We start from the raw sequence: 20,195 nt of genomic DNA on the forward strand, positions 1-20,195 counted from the left end.
ATGCATAGGGCAAGGTATGGGGAAAGGATTCAGAGCTTCTATGCCTCTCCAAGCCCACCATGCTCCCCACCCAGAAGGTCTATGCCAGGAAGGGGAATGGAGACCAAATATATATTTTGTATCATAAATAACAATATCATAGCCCTCATGAAGAAACCCAGCCACAGAGACACATTTCCAGAGGTAGGGAACCAAGTGCTTTGCAGTACAATTCATTCTTTGGTCTGATCACAGTAGGAGCACAAACTTTAGAGTCAGAAAGATGTGGATTCAACCTCTAGCTCTGCCCCCTTATGTGTGTCTTTGTGAAAGTGATTGGACCTCTCGGCTAAGCCTCCTCCACTCTGATATGAGGATGGTAATGATACCCACCTCCTAAGGTAGAGGAGAGGAATAAATAAAATAATCAATGTTAAGTGCTTGGTGTGGTACCTGGTACATAGGAAGTGTTGAATAAATGTTGACCATTATTATTATTAATCCTACACCTACTTTCCCAAGCAACACAGCACAATCCTATTACTATTTCCACCTGGAAGCTCTTCAGAATCACAGGCTTCTCTTCCCAAGCAAAATATCCTACATAGTGAACAATACGGTCTTGATTCTTCACCCCATCAGCTAAAAAAACACTAAAAAACAACAACAAAAAACCTATATCCCCAAATAAGTTTATTTATAAAGTAGATACATATATAATGCAGTATTAATGTTTGTGTGCATTACAAAATATACACAAAAATTATATTTTAAAGTATGAAATAAAGGTGAATAAATCATATGTTTTACATGTGCACCTTGCCTTATTATATACCATTTTATATGCACAATAAGCCTAGTTTGCTCTAATTATAATAACAATATTTTAGAGGAAGCAATACCATAGGATGTGCTTCATTATTTATTTATTTTTTTTTAAATTTTTTTTGCGATACGCGGGCCTCTCACTGCTGCGGCCTCTCCTGCCGCAGAGCACAGGTTCTGGACGCGCAGGCCCAGCGGCCACAGGCCCAGCCGCTCCGTGGCACGTGGGATATTCCCAGACCGGGGCACAAACCCGCATCCCCTGCATCGGCAGGCGGACTCCCAACCACTGCGCCACCAGGGAAGCCCCTGTTTCATTATTTTTTAATCCTTAGTTTAACACTCAGAAAAGCAATTCACAGGTCATTTCAATAATAGATTTCAATGGCTGTCAAAGCTGAGAACAAAACCTCACTAAAGCAAATATAGCTGCACTCTGAGTCACCCAGACTCCATGTTCAATCCTACTCTTTCATGCAAATATTTTTATGAAATTCAGCTAGTAAATTTTCTTCCCTAATGCCAATCAGATGTTCCTACAAACCTGAATGATGTTGTATTTTTATGTTTCTAATCAAAGTGTTCAAAACCCAGTGAAAAAATATAAACAAGTTAGAAAATTGCATATCCTTGTTTTTAAAATATGCAATATGAGAGGTTTCATAACTGATGACATGCATCATTTTCAGCAATAAATTAATTTCCATTTTTCCCCAAATTCTTTCCTTTGAAATGCTGTTGTATTCTTCCTCATTATTAATACATCACCTTTCCCTTAAAGAGATAAATCAAATATGTCTAATTTGAAAATATCTGCTCTGTAACATTATTTCTGATAGTCATTTGTCATCACAGAAAAACTCAACCAATTGGAACACTCGTATTTTCTTTTAATTTGTAAGTCATCTTCCATTTTGTCAACTCTTTGTAGTAATTTTCCTCGAGACGACCAACAAGCCTCTAGGTAATAGTATGATCAGGACCCAGACACTAAACAGAATCTGACAGGCAAGAAGGTTTATCCAGGCAGGTTTGTCCAAAGAAGAAGGAGGAAATTAGAGAAAGGGGGAAGGAGGAATCTGGGAAGTTCAGCTGTGGCTTCCAGTGGTTCCAACAGGGCACAGAGAGCCTCAGGCAGCAGATAACAGACCAGCCTGCCCAGGCATCATGGAGGTCCACAAGGACAACAAGGACCCAGATACGGAAACAGCATCTCAGTGCCCAAGAGAACTGGGGGAAAGCAAGGCATGGCCCAGGTTCTAGGGAAACCAGGAAATCAGACAAGGTCTCAGTTATAGCAATGGAATATGACTGGACCATGACCAATAACAGTGCCTGGACACAGTGCTAAGGTTTCCTGTTAGGTAAATCTTATTTCCCTGAGTAAAAGATAAAGGATCTGAGTCCTACAGACTTCAACTACCTCCTTAAGGCCGTACAGCTTAAAAAGTGGTACAGTCAGGACTTGAACCCAGATCCTCTAGCAACAGAGCTGCTAGTTTAAAGCTATGCTATTCATCCTATCTGACAATAGGACCAGAGCCCGATGGTTTAACCAGAATATTAGGTCAAAACAGAATCTGCAGCCAGGCTAATAAGGCTGAGATCTTCAAAATCTTGCCTTCAGGCTCATTAAATTCCCCCTGATTGCTAAGGAGTCTGGTTTCCATGGAGACTGAGGCAAGTTTGATCTGAATATGAGTTAAATATTTCCAGCTTTGAAGACATGAGACTGGGGAGGCAGGAAACAAGGCTCTCCCACTGTCTCAGGTAATTCCTTACCCAAGATCATTTTACAGAAAGAGAAACCGAGGCTCTGAAAATGTAAGTGAACTGTTCAGCACCATCCAACTAGTGAGAGAGAAAGCACTTAAATCTGGGGTCCCTCATCTTAAGGCTAAGGCCCTTTTCATTGAACTACAGCTTATTACACACACTCCCATCTAACTCCAAGTTTACGTGATTTTACACCTAATCAAATCTTTATTTAATGATTTGGAAAGTATATGTTAGCATCTTTTCTAATGGTGTATGTAGAGATGCAAATTCCCAGTCAATAAGGATCTACAGTTAAGAGAAAACTCAATATCAGTGAGCCTCAAAAGGTAAGGAGGCTTCTCATATATTAATTAAGTGTAGTCCACTCTTCTCCTTCTTATGTATCATTGGATAACTAACTTCTCCCAGAGTGGTCAGAAGGAAGAAGTACATTTTATCTAAGAGACAGAAAAATGTAATTAAAAATGTAAAAAATAAGGAAGACAAAGACTTAAATTAGGTGCAAACAAAGCTTATATCATGGGAAATCAATTAGAAGATGGAAAAAGGAGTTCAAGTTCAAACCCTCAGTCTTGGTTTCTAGGAAATGTGCTTTGGCAAAAATAATAAACCCCTAACCAAGACACACAACTGGCAGCGTCGCATTCTTAAATCAAATTTGCCTAAAATATCTCAGTGGGCCATTAAGGCCATGGTATGGAATCTGTTTCTGCCTCAGTTCACAAACTAAAAGAAAACTGGTTCGCACCGTCTCAGAATCCAGCATTCCCTGCCACAGTGGATTCTGAGTGGAACAGAGATAAAGAATTGCATTCTTGGTTAGCATGTGTGATGGAGAGTGATATGCTGTTCTACCTGACTTTTGTCAGTTCAGTGGGTTATGCAGTAGGTTCTCAATAACTACCCATTGGTTTGTCCTGACCACTACTGTGAAGTCAGGGTTATGGGATGGTGAAAATATGGGCCACCTCTGCTCAGGGAGTCCCCAAGTCTTCTTACTTCCCATTACAGCAACTCAGAGTGGCTTCTAAACACTTAGGCATCAAGTCCACACTTTTTTACCTGGTCTTAAAGGTTCTTGAGATACTGCCTCCTCCTTCCCTCTCCATCCTCTTTTCCTCTGTGTCCCACCTCCTACAAACCTCCTGTGGTCTAAGCGACATACACTCACTTCCCTAGTTCAGGCCAGTAAGCTTTATACTCTCTCAGAAATCTGGTTTGCTCTCCTTCCTTGACTAATCCAACCCATATTGCTCTCCCCTTCCCTGAACTCTTAAGACACTCACAGTCAGTAACATAGATTTTAGCACTTGACCTGTCTGAGTATTTCCACTATACTAGTCTTAACTCCTCAATTCACCTGCAAACCCTGAATACATGGGTCTTTGGTGGTTTGGGCATGGTCTTTGGTGTCCTCTCTTGGATGGGTTGTATGAAGAGAAGATTTATAGTCCAATGCAAAACAAGTGAGCACACACACACTATAAATTTAAGAAAAAACAACCCACCAGCCCCATTGAAGATTCATGAAAACACTAATGATGTTTAGGACAATGAGCCTTAGAGCTTTGGGGTCAACTGTTCATGAAAGCAAGTATATTATCTAGTTAGGGGGCAGGACATAGTGGGACTGGTTCCCACCAATTGAAGGGACCTCACTAAGTTCATCCTGGCAGGCAAAGTACCCATTTTCGTCATTGTAACCTCAAGACTGGTGACAGTTAGGCATGAAAGGTGCTAACACCAGCTCAGAATGTAAAGCCAGCTGTTGACTAGAGAGGACTGTGAGCCAGTTACCTTTCTTTAGAAGATCCATTTGCAGAATTTAAATTTGCTGACATTTGGCCCTCAGGCCTTTACCTGTTCTTGAAGATAAACTGCAGTTGAGTGAATCAAAATAATTTCACAGCAAACAGTCATATGACCAAAGCAAACCCATTGAGACATAGAGCTCCTAGCTGATTACCCACTTCCAGCCTCCAACAGACATGAATTTATTGATCAGAGGGGAAAAATGAATTGGAAACTAATTATTCATCCGAACTCCATTTCCTGAGTTACCTTGGGGTTATGGAGAGTTTCAGCTATAGAGTAATCACCAATAATCCATCTCACTAGATGGTCACTAGATCTTTTTAAGTGCCTTAAACTCAGAACTACTGGAATAATCTTAGCCATTTTTGCTGTGTGTTTTCTTTTCTATAAAGACCAAAAATTTCAGTGTGCATCTACAAACACTTATAGATGTCCCATAAGTATAGTGGCTTTGGGAGCTCATACTATTGATATTAATGTACTTGTACTCTTCTCATTGACAATCATAAATTCTTCCCTCCTTCAATTATATAAAATTCTTACTCATTCACTAACAGAAAGAGAGCCAAGTTGTTATCCATATAATGTCAAATCAGTTAGGTGTGATGAACACAGCTAGTGAATGATTCCTTTTTTGTGCTCATCTCTTGACAGCACATAACACACTGCCTGGCCTGATACACATCAAGCACTTTACATGCACTAACCACTGTGAAAACGTTGAGTTTTCAGAAGAAACATGATTTCCATCATCATGTCGTTCACAATCTGGTTGAAGAGACAGACGTTGAATAGACACATTAACACAAGATAATATACAGTTGAGAATCTTGATGAGTGCTAATAAGGGAAAAGTGCTAAAAAGGAATATGATTATACTGGGAATAAATCGGAACCTTAATTTAGACTGGCAATCAGGGAGCTCTTCTCTGAAGAAATGACATTTGTAACTCAATCCTGAAGGATGAGTTGAGGTTGGCCAGGTGAAGTGTGGGTGGTGAGCCTTCCAGATAGAGCATGTGCAAATGCCTGGAAACAGGGAAGAACTTAGCGCATCTGAAGAAATGAAAGAAAGCCACTGGTGCTGAAGTGAATTGGGTGAATGGCATGAGTTGAGGGTTCAAGTGTAAGTAGGAAGGAGTATAAATTTTACTGTAGGAAACAACTAAAGAAAAGCAGAGGACTAATGCCATCTTATTTACATTTTTTAAAAGAATGCTCTGTGTACTGTATGGAGAATGGGTTTGAAAAGACAACATTAAATGTGTGGAAAGGAGGAGACTATCGCAGAAATCTAGGGGAAAGATGATGGTGGCTTGTTCTAGAATGGTGTCAGTCGAGATGGAAGAAATTGTATGGAAATGGAATCTAAGAGGATGTTGAGATGGACTGGATGTTGGGGAATGAGGGTGACGAAGCCAAGTTTAATGTCACATTTCTAACAAATAATTGATAGATGGGAGTGCTGTTTATGAGGAAGAATTGAGAAGGAGCAGTTTTGTGAAAGTGATGGTGGGAACTAGTTTAGTTTGTTATGTCAATGAGACATTCAGAAGAGGATATGTGAAGTAAACTTTAATTAGGATAAACTAGAGAGGTCAGAAGTCAAGTATAAATCTAGGAGTCATCATCATATTGATACTACTTGAAGCCATGGGAAATGAGACCTTCCCAGCAAGACTATAGAGAAAAAAGGCAGAAGGCTCCGAGTACGTCTAGAGGAGGGGGCATCAACAACGAAAAACTTAAAAGGAGTAACAAAGAAAGAGGCAGAATAATAGAAAAGTGTGATTGGACAGAAACTAATAGAAGAGACAGTCTGGCAGAGAGTACTGAATTCTCCTGAAAGGTCTAAAAAATGAGAATTTAAATTGTTCATTAGATTCATTGTTTATGGGTTGGTAGATTTGGGGCATGACGAAAGCAGTTTCAGTGGAGAGGTATAGAACGAAAACAAATTGGAGCATCCTCAACAAATTAAAGAGGAATAGAACATGAGAAAATGAAGATAGCGTGCACAGACAACTCTTTCTAGAAACTTTACTGTAAAAGAAGGAAGAGAAACAAGGCTGGGCTGCAAGTGGAGACAGATTTGGAGTAAAGGCAAATGGCAACCGTCAGTGAGTCTATGTAAAACGTGAAATTCAGTGCAAGTTAGTACCTGTCTCAGTCTAGGTGATCCAAAATATGTCTGAACAAGGACTTAACAAGTGAGTATTTTATTTTACATTCAAACTGGAGAAAAGAGATTCGATGACTAAGAAGAAAAGAAGGAATGAGGGAAAGGCAACTCAAGAATGTATTATTGGTTGACTGCCACCAGGAAATCAAGGCCCAATTATGCTAGAGCCCATCTAAGCTGTCATTTAGAATACATTAAGAGTTGTTCACCCAAGGAGTGGAAGAGTTCACCACTAGAAGAGTTGCCCTATGGGGTGCTAACTCCCTTGTAGCTCCCAATCTGCCCCATGCCTCAAAATAGTTGAGCAGGTTCCCATAAGCGTCCCCCTCAGAGGTGGTAGAGGAGCCGAGGATACAGAATGAGGGATACCCAGTATAACTGAGGGCCAGTGTCTGCTAAGTTAAATCCATATGTAGCTGGTTGCTACGGTAACCGCTAGAGTAAAAGATGGAGCAAGAGGATGTGAAGCAGGGCTCAGCGGTGTCTGATATAATATCTACCTTGATGTTCACACACTCCACAGCCTTTCCAGTCTGGAAAGATGAAATGGCTTGCGTCTAGTTCATGCCAGAGCTGGCATATACATTCTCCTGATTCCTGGCCTCCAGACCTCCTTGCCTCTGTTTAAGATTAATTACTCCAAGTAGCCGTGATACCTGACAAGTAAATTAACTGCATAAGGGTTTTAATACATTCTCTGTGACAGAAGCAAGAAATGTTTTAGAACCAATAACCAATTAACCTAATATTTTATGAGCACATACTGTATTCCCAATCTGCACCAGCAGTACAGATTGCCAAAGAATATTAAGTATGGTCCTTGCTTTGATGTCTCATTAAAAGAATACTGCACAGACCCATGGGAAGAGATCTAAAAATAGTAGAAGGCTAGATATGATTATATAACAAATGTAGAATAAGCCTCTGTCAAGCTATCAGATATTTAGTTATGGCAATGTTTCTGTTGGAACTTCTCTGAGTAGAATCTCAGAGGTGATGGACAGCAATCATGAAAGTTATCTGTTTTGGTTAGAAACTTCAAACTCCAAATGTTAACAGAAGCTATCTCTGGGTAGTGAAACTAGAAGTGATTTTTACTGTCTGCTGTAGATGTTTCCATATTTTCCATAAGTTTCATAATACATATGTATTACTTTTATATTCAAAGAATATACTTTTTAAAATAACCAAAGGATGTTGAGCCACTAGAACTCTCATCATTGCTAGTGAGAGTGCAAAATGGTACAGCCACTTTGGAAAACAGTTTGGCAGTTTCTAATAAAGTTAAACATACACTTACTTACCATCGACCTAGTAATCCCACTCATAGATATTTACCCAAGAAAAGTAGAAATGTTCCCTCTCTCCCTCCCTCCCTCCCTCCGTCAGTCTCAGTCTCTGTCTCTGTCTCTCTCTCTCTGTCTCTGTCTCTCTCTCTCACACACACACACACACACTCTCACACACACACACATACACACACACACACTATACACAAATGTTTAAAGCAACTTTTTTATAATCAAAAAAATTGGAAACAACCTACATGTTCTTCAACCTACGAATGAATAAACAAACTGTGGTATATCCTTACAATGGAAGACTAATCTGCAATAAAAAACAGCAAACTACTGGGACTTCCCTGGTGGTCCACCGGGTAAGACTCCATGCTCCCAATGCAGGGGACCAAGGTTCTAACCCTGGTCAGGGAACTATATCCCACATGCATGCCACAACTAAGACCCAGAGCAGCCAAAATAAATTAAATAAATAAATATTAAAAATAAAAAACCAGTGAACTACCGATACATACAATAACATGGAAGAATCTCAAATGCATTATACTGTATGAAAGAAGTTCCATAACATATGATTGCACTGATACGACATTTTGGAAAAGGCAAAATTCTAGAAATAGAAACTGATCAGTGGTTGGTAGGAGTAGGAAGTAGAAGAGAGGTAACTACAAAGGGCAACACAACATAACTTGGAGGGTTCTGGAACTTGGCTGTATCTTGAGTGTGCCAGTATTTAAACAGCTGCATATGCTTGTGTTCACTCAGGTCTCTACACAAAACAATTTATTTTTCAGGGTGAAAATTTTTTAAGTAAATAACACAACAAATTCTTAACAAAAGCATGTTAACAGCTCTTTCCCACAAATGAAAAACAAAGGGAGATGATCTCAAGGGCTGTTGAAATAATCAAAGGAAGAATTGACCAAGATGGGTTCTGTGTGGATCACTGGGAACCAAGAAGGAGAAAAACATCTGAGAACCATTACAGGGAACCTGTAGGGAGAATGCACTGGCTTTCTGAAGACAGAAGCAGAGAACAAGACACTAAAGTCTCCTCTAGAATCATAAACCCAAAAGACACACGATCTTTCACAATGATGAGTGCATAGGTGAAGGTTCGTTAGATTGCAGGCAACTAAGACTAACTTTGTCTTAGGTAAGGCACACAGAGAAAAGGGAAATGGGAGTGGGAAGGAACTGGAAGGATTCTGAGTAACCCACAGGACCCCGGGAAATGCTGAAGAACAGTGTGTCAGACAACTCTCATGGGTCAACTTGAAAATCTTTTTCACCACTGCTGTGGAAGCCAGTTCCACCCAAATTTCAACCAGCTTAATTTCAACTGTATAGCAGCTACTCTGGCCTTGTGTACCTCTCATTTCTAGTCCTGGGGCTTCTTCTACACCACTGTAAGTGATGCCCAGTAGGAACTCACTGGGTACCCACAAGTGTGCAAGTCAGAGTGGAGTTAACACCATGGGGATACCTTCCACCAAGAGGAAATAGTAGTCTGTGGATAAATGCTTCCCCTATTCCCCCATTCAGAGCAATAGTTCTGATACCCATTTTGAAAATCTCTTAGGTCAAGTCCTTGGCATTAAAGACCAGTCACTAGTAGTGGTGGACAACTCAATACAGTACAATAACTCATTCTTGTACTGATTCTCTTTCTTCCATCTCTGTTTCATTCCACCTGTCCCAAACTCTCTGAACTCATATTATCAAATATATTAACTGCAAGCCAGGCTTTATCTCAGGCTCTGCTTCCTGGGGAACCCAGGCCAAGACATACAGGCCTTGGAAATGATCCAATATAGCTCTGGAAATCTCAGCTGTAGAAATATGTGGACTCTCTCTTAAGAGTGATGGTATCAGTGGACTCATCTGTAACCAAGCTTCAACTTCTTCCCAGGAGAGAGTCTGATGGGCCCAGCTTAGGTCACATACATACTCTGAGGTCAAAGGATATGGAACTCATGCCCTAATCTCAAGAGAATCACTTGGAGAAGAGGCAGTTCTTCAAAGAGTAATGTGGAGATTGGAAACAGGGGATGATTTAGGAAAATTCTGTTTTCTAGTTGCAAGTTGCTTTTGGATCATGTTAATTTATCTGTTTTTAAGATAACATTAACATTAAACGCATGAATATTCGAATTATAAGGGTCCCAGATGAAGAAGAGAAAAAGAAAGGGACCGAAAAAATATTTGAAGGGGTTACAGTTGAAGACTTCACTAATATGGGAAAGGAAATAGTTAATCAAGTCCAGGAAGCACAGAGAGTCCCATACAGGATAAATCCAAGGAGAAACACAATAAGACACATATTAATCAAACTATCAAAAATTAAATACAAAGAAAACATGCTAAAAGCAACAAGGGAAAAACAACAAATAACACACAAGGGAATCCCCATAAGGTCAACAGCTGATCTTTCAGCAGAAACTCTGCAAGCTAGAAGGGATTGGCAGGACATATTTAAAGAGATGAAGGAGAAAAACCTATGACCAAGATTACTCCACCCAGCAAGGATCTCATTCAGATTTGATGGAGAAATTAAAACCTTTACAGACAAGCAAAAGCTGAGAGAGTTCAGCACCACCAAACCACCTTTACAACAAATGCTAAAGGAACTTCTCTAGGCAGGAAACACAAGAGAAGGAAAAGACCAACAATAACAAACCCAAAACAATTAAGAAAATGGGAATAGGAACATACATATCGATAATTACCTTAAATGTAAATGGATTAAATGCTCCCACCAAAAGACACAGACTGGCTGAATGGATACAAAAACAAGACCCGTATATATGCTGTCTACAAGAGACCCATTTCAGACCTAGGGACACATACATACTGAAAGAGAGGGCATGGAAAAAGATATTCCATGCAAATGGAAATCAAAAGAAAGCTGGAGTAGCAATTCTCATATCAGACAAAATTGACTTTAAAATAAAGACTATTATAAGAGACAAAGAAGGACACTACATAATGATCAAGGGATCGATCCAAGAAGAAGATATAACAATTGTAAATATTTATGCACCCAACGTAGGAGCATCTCAATACATAAGGCAATTACTACCAGCCATAAAAGGGGAAATCAACAGTAACACAATCATAGTAGGGGACTTTAACACCCCAATTTCACCAATGGACAGATCATCCAAAATGAAAATAAACAAGGAAACACAAGCTTTAAATGATACATTAAACAAGATGGACTTAATTGATATTTATAGGACATTCCATCCAAAAACAACAGAATATACATTCTTCACAAGTGCTCATGGAACATTCTCCAGGATAGATCATATCTTGGGTCACAAATCAAACCTTGGTAAATTTAAGAAAATTGAAATTGTATCAAGTATCTTTTCCGACCACAACGCAATGAGACTAGATGTCAATTACAGAAAAAGATCTGTAAAAACTACAAACACATGGAGGCTAAACAATACACTACTTAATAACGAAGTGATCACTGAAGAAATCAAAGAGGAAATAAAAAAATATCTAGAAACAAATGACAATGGAGACACGACGAACCAAAACCTACCTGATGCAGCAAAAGCAGTTCTAAGAGGGAAGGAAGTTTATAGCAATACAATCCTACCTTATGAAACAGGAAACATCTCGAATAAACAACCTAACCTTGCACCTAAAGCAATTAGAGAAAGAAGAACAAAAAAACCCAAAGTTAGCAGAAGGAAAGAAATCATAAAGATCAGATCAGAAATAAATAAAAAGAAATGAAGGAAACAATAGTAAAGATCAATAAAACTAAAAGCTGGTTCTTTGAGAAGATAAACAAAATTGATAAACCATTAGCCAGACTCATCAAGAAAAAAAGGGAGAAGACTCAAATCAATAGAATTAGAAATGAAAATGGAGAAGTAACAACTGACACTGCAGAAATACAAAGGATCATGAGAGATTACTACAAGCAACTCTATGCCAATAAAATGGACAACATGGAGGAATGGAAAAATTATCAGAAATGCACAACCTGCCAAGACTGAACGAGGAAGAAATAGAAAATATGAACAGACCAATCATAAGCACTGAAATTGAATCTGTGATTAAAAATCTTCCAACAAACAAAAGCCCAGGACCAGATGGCTTCACAGGCGAATTCTATCAAACATTTAGAGAAGAGCTAACACCTGTCCTTCTCAAACTCTTCCAAAATATAGCAGAGGGAGGAACACTCCCAAATTCATTCTACGAGGCCACCATCACCCTGATACCAAAACCAGACAAAGATGTCACAAAGAAAGAAAACTACAGGCCAATATCACTGAAGAACATAGATGCAAAAATCCTCAACAAAATACTAGCAAACAGAATCCAACAGCACATTAAAAGGATCATACACCATGATCAAGTGGGGTTTATTCCAGGAATGCAAGGATTCTTCAATATATGCAAATCAATCGATGTGATACACCATATTAACAAATTGAAGGAGAAAAACCATATGATCATCTCAATAGATGCAGAGAAAGCTTTCGACAAAATTCAACACCCATTTGTGATAAAAACTCTGCAGAAAGTAGGCACAAAGGGAACTTTCCTCAACATAATAAAGGCCATATATGACAAACCCACAGCCAACATCATCATCAATGGTGAAAAACTGAAAGCATTTCCACTAATATCAGGAACAAGACAAGGTTGCCCACTCTCACCACTATTATTCAACATAGTTTTGGAAGTTTTAGCCACAGCAATCAGCGAAGAAAAAGAAATAAAAGGAATCCAAATTGGAAAAGAAGAAATAAAGCTGTCACTGTTTGCAGATGACATGATACTATACATAGAGAATCCTAAAGAAGCTACCAGAAAACTACTAGATCTAATCAATGAATTTGGTAAAGTAGCAGGATACAAAATTAATGCACAGAAATCTCTGGAATTCCTATACACTAATGATGAAAAATCTGAAAGTGAAATTAAGAAAACACTTCCATTTACCACTGCAACAGAAAGAATAAAATATCTAGGAATAAACCTACCTAAGGAGACAAAAGACCTGTATGCAGAAAATTATAAGATTCTGATGAAAGAAATTAATGATGATACAAATAGATGGAGAGATATACCATGTTCTTGGATTGGAAGAATCAACATTGTGAAAATGACTCTACTACCCAAAGCAATCTACAGATTCAATGCAATCCCTATCAAACTACCACTGACATTTTTCACAGAACTAGAACAAAAAATTTCACAATTTGTATGGAAACACAAAAGACCCCGAATAGCCAAAACAATCTTGAGAATGAAAAATGGAGCTGGAGGAATCAGGCTCCCTGACTTCAGACTATACTACAAAGCTACAGTAATCTAGACAGTGTGGTACTGGCACAAAAACAGAAATATAGATCAATGGAACAGGATAGAAAGCCTAGAGATAAACCCAAGCACATACAGTCACCTTATCTTTGATAAAGGAGGCAGGAATGTACAGTGGAGAAAAGACAACCCCTTCAATAAGTGGTGCCGGGAAAACTGGACAGGTACATGTAAACGTATGAAATTAGAACACTCCCTAACACCATACACAAAAATAAACTCAAAATGGATTAAAGACCTAAATGTAAGGCCAGAAACTATCAAACTCTTAGAGGAAAACATAGGCAGAACACTCTATGACATAAATCATAGCAAGATCCTTTTTGACCCACCACCTAGAGAAATGGAAATAAAAACAAAAATAAACAAATGGGACCTAATGAAACTTAAAAGCTTTTGCATAGCCAAGGAAACCAAAAACAAGACCAAAAGGCAACCCTCAGAATGGGAGAAAATATTTGCCAATGAAGCAACTGACAAAGGAGTAATCTCCAAAATTTACAAGGAGCTCATGCAGCTCAATATCAAAAAAACAGACAACCCAATCCAAAAATGGGCAGAAGACCTAAATAGACATTTCTCCAAAGATGACATACAGACAGCCAACAAACATATGAAAGGATGCTCAACATCATTAATCATTAGAGAAATGTAAATCAAAACTACAATGAGATATCATCTCACACCAGTCAGAATGGCCATCATCAAAAAATCTAGAAACAATAAATGCTGGAGAGGGTGTGGAGAAAAGGGAACACTCTTGCACTGTTGGTGGGAATGTAAATTGATACAGCCACTATGGAGAATAGTATGGAGTTTCCTTAAAAAACTAAAAATAGAACTACCATACGACCCCACTACAATCCCACTACTGGGCATATACCCTGAGAAAACCATAATTCAAAAAGAGTCATGTACCAAAATGTTCATTGCAGCTCTATTTACAATAGCCAGGACATGGAAGCAACCTAAGTGTCCATCAACAGATGAATGGATAAAGAAGATGTGGCACATACATACAATGCAATATTACTCAGCCATAAAAAGAAACAAAATTGCGTGATTTGTAGTGAGGTGGATGGACCTAAAGTCCATCGTACAGAGTGAAGTAAGTCAGAAAGGAAAACAAATACTGTATGCTTACACATATATATGGAATCTAAGAAAAAAAAAAGGTCATGAAGAACCTAGGGGCAAGACTGGAATAAAGACAGAGACCTACTAGAGAATGCACTTGAGGATATGGGGAGGGGGGAAGGGTAAGCTGTGACAAAGTGAGAGAGTGGCATGGACATATATACACTACCAAATGTAAAATAGATAGCTAGTGGGAAGCAGCCACATAGCACAGGGAGATCAGCTCGGTGCTTGTGACCACCTAGAGTGGTGGGATAGGGAGGGTGGGAGGGAGGGAGATGCGAGAGGGAAGAGATATGGGAACATATGTATATGTAGAGCTGATTCACTTTGTTATAAAGCAGAAACATACCACTGTAAAGCAATTATATTCCAATAAAGATATTAATTTAAAAAAAAAAGGTATGCCTTGTGGCATACTAGCAGATCTTTGTGCCTGAAGTGTAAGTTTCCTTTCTCTAAGGTATCAGTAGCTTCCTAGACCCTGGTTAGAGTCTTAAAATAGAAAACATTAGCATGATTCATGTGTATTATGGGATTTTCTGGTAGGTTTTTCTGAAAGCTCAAAATTGATATTTTGAATTTGGAAAGCTTAGACTCTAGCAATTGCTAAAATAGCCAGCTTCATTGTTCACTCACTCTCAGTTTGTCTCTTTCTAGGTTAATATCCAACACAGGTATTAAGCACTTGCCAGCTGTTCACAAGATTCAATCTCTCCAAAAGGTTTTACTGTAAGTTTGAAGAGTGGTTACCATCTCTTTACTCGATAGCTGTCCTGCCCAACAGCCTCTGGGCCTGTAATATGCACTGTGTAGTCTACATCCTCCAAACATGTTGCTCTGGGTGAGCAGAGGTAGGAAGGCAAACAGCAAGTGTCCTCGGTTTTACCTTAAGACCAGCTAATCTCAGTTTGGAGAAAGTCAGCAGGCTCCTCAGTACGACAGTTGTCAACAGAGCCAGCTTGTAGCAAATCAGGAAGTCTCCCCTTTCTTCACTATTTAGTACCTTACATACCTCCCTCCTGTAACTCCCTTTGTCTTCCACCATCCTCTCCTCTTCCCTCCAGAATTCCCATGCTGCCCCTAAGCATAAAGAAACCACCTGACAAACTCACACTGAAGTGTTAATGACTATGTATTTTGAAAGAGCAAGAGAAAAGGCAATGTATAATAGCAAGTTTATTTTCAATAGTGAAATTGTAAGAATCTGGACAGACCCAAAAGGAAGAGGTCGGGAAGAGATGCAATGAGCTAAGGAAGTAAGGAGAGAGGGAGGGAGAGGGAAAACTTCAGAATATCCCCCATTTCTCAAATTGTTCCAAGCAATTTACTCCTTTTACATTTACATGTTAGATCAGACCCAACAGGGAAGTTTCAGAGGATGAGGGGTACAAACAGAAAACCGAGACTTTCTTCATTCTTTCAGTCAGGAGGAGAAAAACCAATAATAAAAATTCCTGTGACCCAAGGAGAACAGAGGAAGGAAACTAGCTTTGAGAAGGGGATTGAGATGGAGGAAGATGAAGGCCCAAGTAAGGTGGATGGGGAAGTTTGGTATGGAGATGAAAGGTCAGCTTAAGTGACTTCGTCCTATTGATCAGGTACCAACTGTGGAGGCAAGGGTAATACATGAGTCTGTTAGAACCTCAGCACAGTTGAATTAGAGAAGAAGACTTTCAGAGAGGGAAGAGACTGCATGTCTGCAATTCCATTGTTAAGAAGAACTGATATACTAAAGGTAAATGAGATGCCATTCACTTCCCAAACACTGAGTTCATCAACCTTCAGAACAATAGCTATTCCAACATTACCTCAGCTAAAGACTACACCATGCCAAGTAGACTGCTTGTGGGGAGGTGACATGGAATGGAGTTGACATGAATACCTAATTTGTCTGTACTTTCTTCTAGAGACATTCAAGATAATATAAACATCCACACAGTTGAAAGAAATTCTTTCGTGGGGCTAAGTTTTGAAAGTATGATTCTGTAAGTAAAGGAAAAAACTTCAATGGAGGAACATTTGGTTTTTCATGTAATGATTTCTTTCTCATCATGGTATGCTCCTTTTTTTGTTTGGGTAACTTTGGCATTTCACCATTCCAGTTTCTCTCTGGTCTGTGTTTTTCTCTCATTTCCCATCTTTACATTTCCCAATCACAACATGGAGACATGTTAATAATTTATGATTCTGTGGTGCAATTCAAGTATTTAAAATTGCTCTTTGAATGATGGTCTCCTGTGATGCAACATCTGTTCTGAGGGCCAGAATAACTCACGCATCAATAAAGCTAGTTACTGCCTGGCAAGGCTTTTGTTGCCCAAAGAAAAAGACCAAGAAGGAGTCTGAATCAAGAAGACATGGATAGTCCCTCATAACCATGCCAAGCAGCTTCTGTTCAGCCCCATGCTGAGCATATAAGATGACATCTCATTTCCTTGGAATAATCACGTTTTTTAATGAGCTTGAGTTAATCTCTCTGACTTTTGGGAAAGTTTTTAAATGCACTCTGCATTGTTAATGGACTACCTTCTAATTGTTTGTGCCAGTAGCCTGCGTGGCAGTTTACCCACTTCCCGAGATGGCCAAGAAATAGGGCACTAGGGGTTACCCAAGTGTTTGTGGGATCCATGGAAGTTAGATGCATAGAATGACATTTGGGGAACTGGTAATTGCAATTACATCTGTAAGAAAAGTATTTTCTCTTTACATTTCACAAATGTTGTGTTTTCTAAAAAATATACATGTGTTTCAATATGCTGATATGTACAAAAGGTAAGTTCTAGTCCAGAAAGAATTTTAGTCTTTCTCAAAACAATAATATGATTTAGAGACCCATCTATACCAAAAAAACAAAAAAAAAGCAAAAATAAGGAGCAAGGTGGCAGGAGGGGGCCAGAGAGAAACAGCAGGCAGAGATGAGAACATATTGAAGAATAAAGCTAAGCACAGTATTTGATGTAAATTTATTACAGAGAACACAAGAAAAGGTTTGAAAGAGAGTAGCAGGGAAATAGGATGCATGAAGGAAAAAATAAAATCAAAGGCCTGTATTCAGAGTACATAGTAGTAGGACAAAATTGTAGGTAATACCTAATCCTTTCACTTAATATGCTCATGATATTTGGAATCTGTGTGTGTGTATGTGTGTGTGTGTTGGAAAGAGGTGATGGGGTGTGAGAAGTATGAGAGAAAGGGAAAGCAAAAGAAAAAAAGCAGCATGAAATATGTGCAAAATAAAAGCAATTGTTCTAAGCATAAAGAAGGTATAATGTGATTTGATGCGAGGCTTGAAGGAAGAGTTAAATGAGGGAAGGAAGGTGGCTCAGAAAGGATGTTGGGTCGAAGATGGCCCTTAAAAGACGAGTGGGATTTAGCCACAGCATTGGCAAAGGACGAGCAGAGGAAACAGAATCTTCAAGGCCAAGGAGGTTAAAAAAAAAAAAAAAAAAGCTAAAAAGGAAGTTTTGGAAAATAGTGAGTACCTGAGTAATACCGGCCTGGTGTGTTGCAGCAAAAGGACTCCTTGGCTACATAATGGAGGGAGGAGATTAGTGATAAATGTAATCAGTTGTACCTGGACGCTTGTGCTTCTTTAAATGCTGCTCTAGGGACTTCCCTGGTGGTGCAGTGGTTAAGAATCCGCCTGCCAAAGCAGGGGACACGGGTTCAAGCCCTGGTATGGAAAGATCCCACATGCCGCGGAGCAACTAAGCCCGTGCACCAGAACTACTGAGCCTGTGCTCTAGAGCCCGCAAGCCACAACTACTGAGCTCACGTGCCACAACTACTGAAGCCCGCGTGCCTACAGCCCACATTCGCAACAAGAGAAGCCACCGCGATGAGAAGCCCACACACCGCAACGAAGAGTAGCCCCCGCTCGCTGCAACTAGAGAAAAGCCTACACGCAGCAACGAAGACCCAACGCAGCCATAAATAAATAAATTTATATTAAAAAAAAAGTTGCTCTAAACATATGTGTCATTTTTAAATATAGTGATTCAAAATTAGTTCATGTGGCAAGTTTATTAATAGAGTTTTTTTTTTTTTGGCCGTGGCACGCGGCTTGTGAGATCTTAGTTCCCTGACCTGGGATTTAACCCAGGCCACAGCACTGAAAGCACAGAGTCCTAACACTAGACCACCAGGGAACTCCCAGAGTATTTTTATAGAAAATATATAAGCGGTAACCTGAAATTAATACAATGTTAGATGTCAATTATCTCAATTTTTTAAAAAAGTCCGTTTGTACTAATAACGTTCTCACAGTTTTGCATACTGACACACATCCTTTTTGTCCAGAACATAAGACAGAAGGCAACCTGTCCTGGTCTACCTAGTCTTAACTTTTCCCAAGTGGAGGAAAAGAATTTGGGGAAATAAGAACTTTGGAGAGTGTCCCGCAAGCCCAAGACTACAAAAGAAGCATAGAGATCATAGCCACTCTTCACTGATTCCTGGCCACGGATACTGTGTGGTTCCCCAGAACCGACAGCATACTCTCCTAGCGAGGACAGCTTCTTAAGAGTCAGCATTTCTCAGACATGTCTCTAAAGGATAAATTCACATTTGTGAGAAAAGCATCTTTTTTTTTTTTAACCTCAGATGGCCCTTAATTCGTAGATAACAGAATCAGAAGATCCACACTCACAATTTAAGTCTCCAGTTGTTCTTAGTCCAGGCGCTATGTCTGGATGCAGGGACACTTTCTCCTCCTAGGGACATCCAAGGGTACTCAGGGAAGAAGAAAAAAAAAGCCTGGGGCTTCCCTGGTGGCGCAGTGGTTGAGAGTCTGCCTGCCGATGCAGGGGACACGGGTTCGTGCCCCGGTCCGGGAGGATCCCACATGACACAGAGCGGCTAGGCCCGTGAGCCATGGCCACTGAGCCTGTGCATCCAGAGCCTGTGCTCCACAACGGGAGAGGCCACAACAGTGAGAGGCCTGTGTACCGCAAAAAAAAAAAAAAAAAGCCTGGCAAAATGGCTCTGATGACTGGAAAAGCTTTCTATACATTGGCATCTTTCAAAATCGTGAAGCCCTGTTCTATATATATAAATATATATTGTTTTAAAAACAGCCCAACAATGAAGGATTATCAGACACTTGGCTAGCAGCCACCCCTACTCTGCTCTGCAACCAGAAATTCTGAACAGGGAAATACCTAGCTATGGCCGACCAGCAGAATGGGCTAATTCAGAAGAGATAAAATGAGGTTACATGTGTGCCATCTCCCAGCACAGCCCGGCCACAGGAACTGCTCACTTCCTGTGCGTTTCCTCCCTTCCTCAACTGGCTTCCATCTCACTTGCCTGCCCCTCAAGGAGATTTCATGGGCCAGGTCCCCCAGCACCTTCATTCTTTAGGATGAGGGCAGACTCTGCTTCTGGAGCCTCCTGAGCCTGCACTGAGTGAACACACTAGGGAAGGGACAAAACAAAACGACTAAGGAAAGCATGATTCAGTTACTCCTTAGCTGATGCTCTACCCTCTTTGTCGTCACCATCATCATGAGGTTGGTTTTAAAACCAGTACTACCTCTCTTAAGAAACTAGGCATACAGGTGATAAATATCAGCTTCTCTGGTAGTAGTTTGAGAGTCTTACAGCCTAATGTAAACCCAGGGCAAGAATTCTGTACATAGTATGGTTTTTGTGTGCTGATCTGTTGACGACATCAAAAAATGCCAGCTGCTCCCCATGTGATGGCATCTATTAAGAAAATCCATAAAGACAAAGGGCTACTTTAAATACCATAATTCTTTTAAATTAGTCTGCATTTTATTTAATCATAGCAACATCTATTTACATGACATATACATGCAGAA

The 20,195-nt window shown here is 39.7% G+C and overlaps 1 protein-coding gene across 2 annotated transcripts in view; it reads left to right on the forward strand.

The window, feature by feature from the left end:
- Positions 1-20,195, forward strand: part of FSHR (follicle stimulating hormone receptor) — a gene marked incomplete at both ends in the record, with an annotated part of 170,976 nt that overhangs the window by 131,079 nt on the left and 19,702 nt on the right. The window contains 2 exons of one of the 2 annotated variants that reach the window (XM_079720561.1): positions 15,031-15,102; positions 16,281-16,358. In XM_079720561.1, coding sequence (XP_079576687.1) covers positions 15,031-15,102; positions 16,281-16,358 — 150 coding nt within the window. The remainder of the gene's footprint in view (positions 1-15,030; positions 15,103-16,280; positions 16,359-20,195) is intronic. The other variant, XM_079720562.1, reaches the window with a different exon arrangement.

The sequence above is a fragment of the Hyperoodon ampullatus genome, assembly GCF_949752795.1.
Source record: "Hyperoodon ampullatus genome assembly, chromosome: 15".
Lineage (NCBI taxonomy): Eukaryota > Metazoa > Chordata > Mammalia > Artiodactyla > Ziphiidae > Hyperoodon > Hyperoodon ampullatus.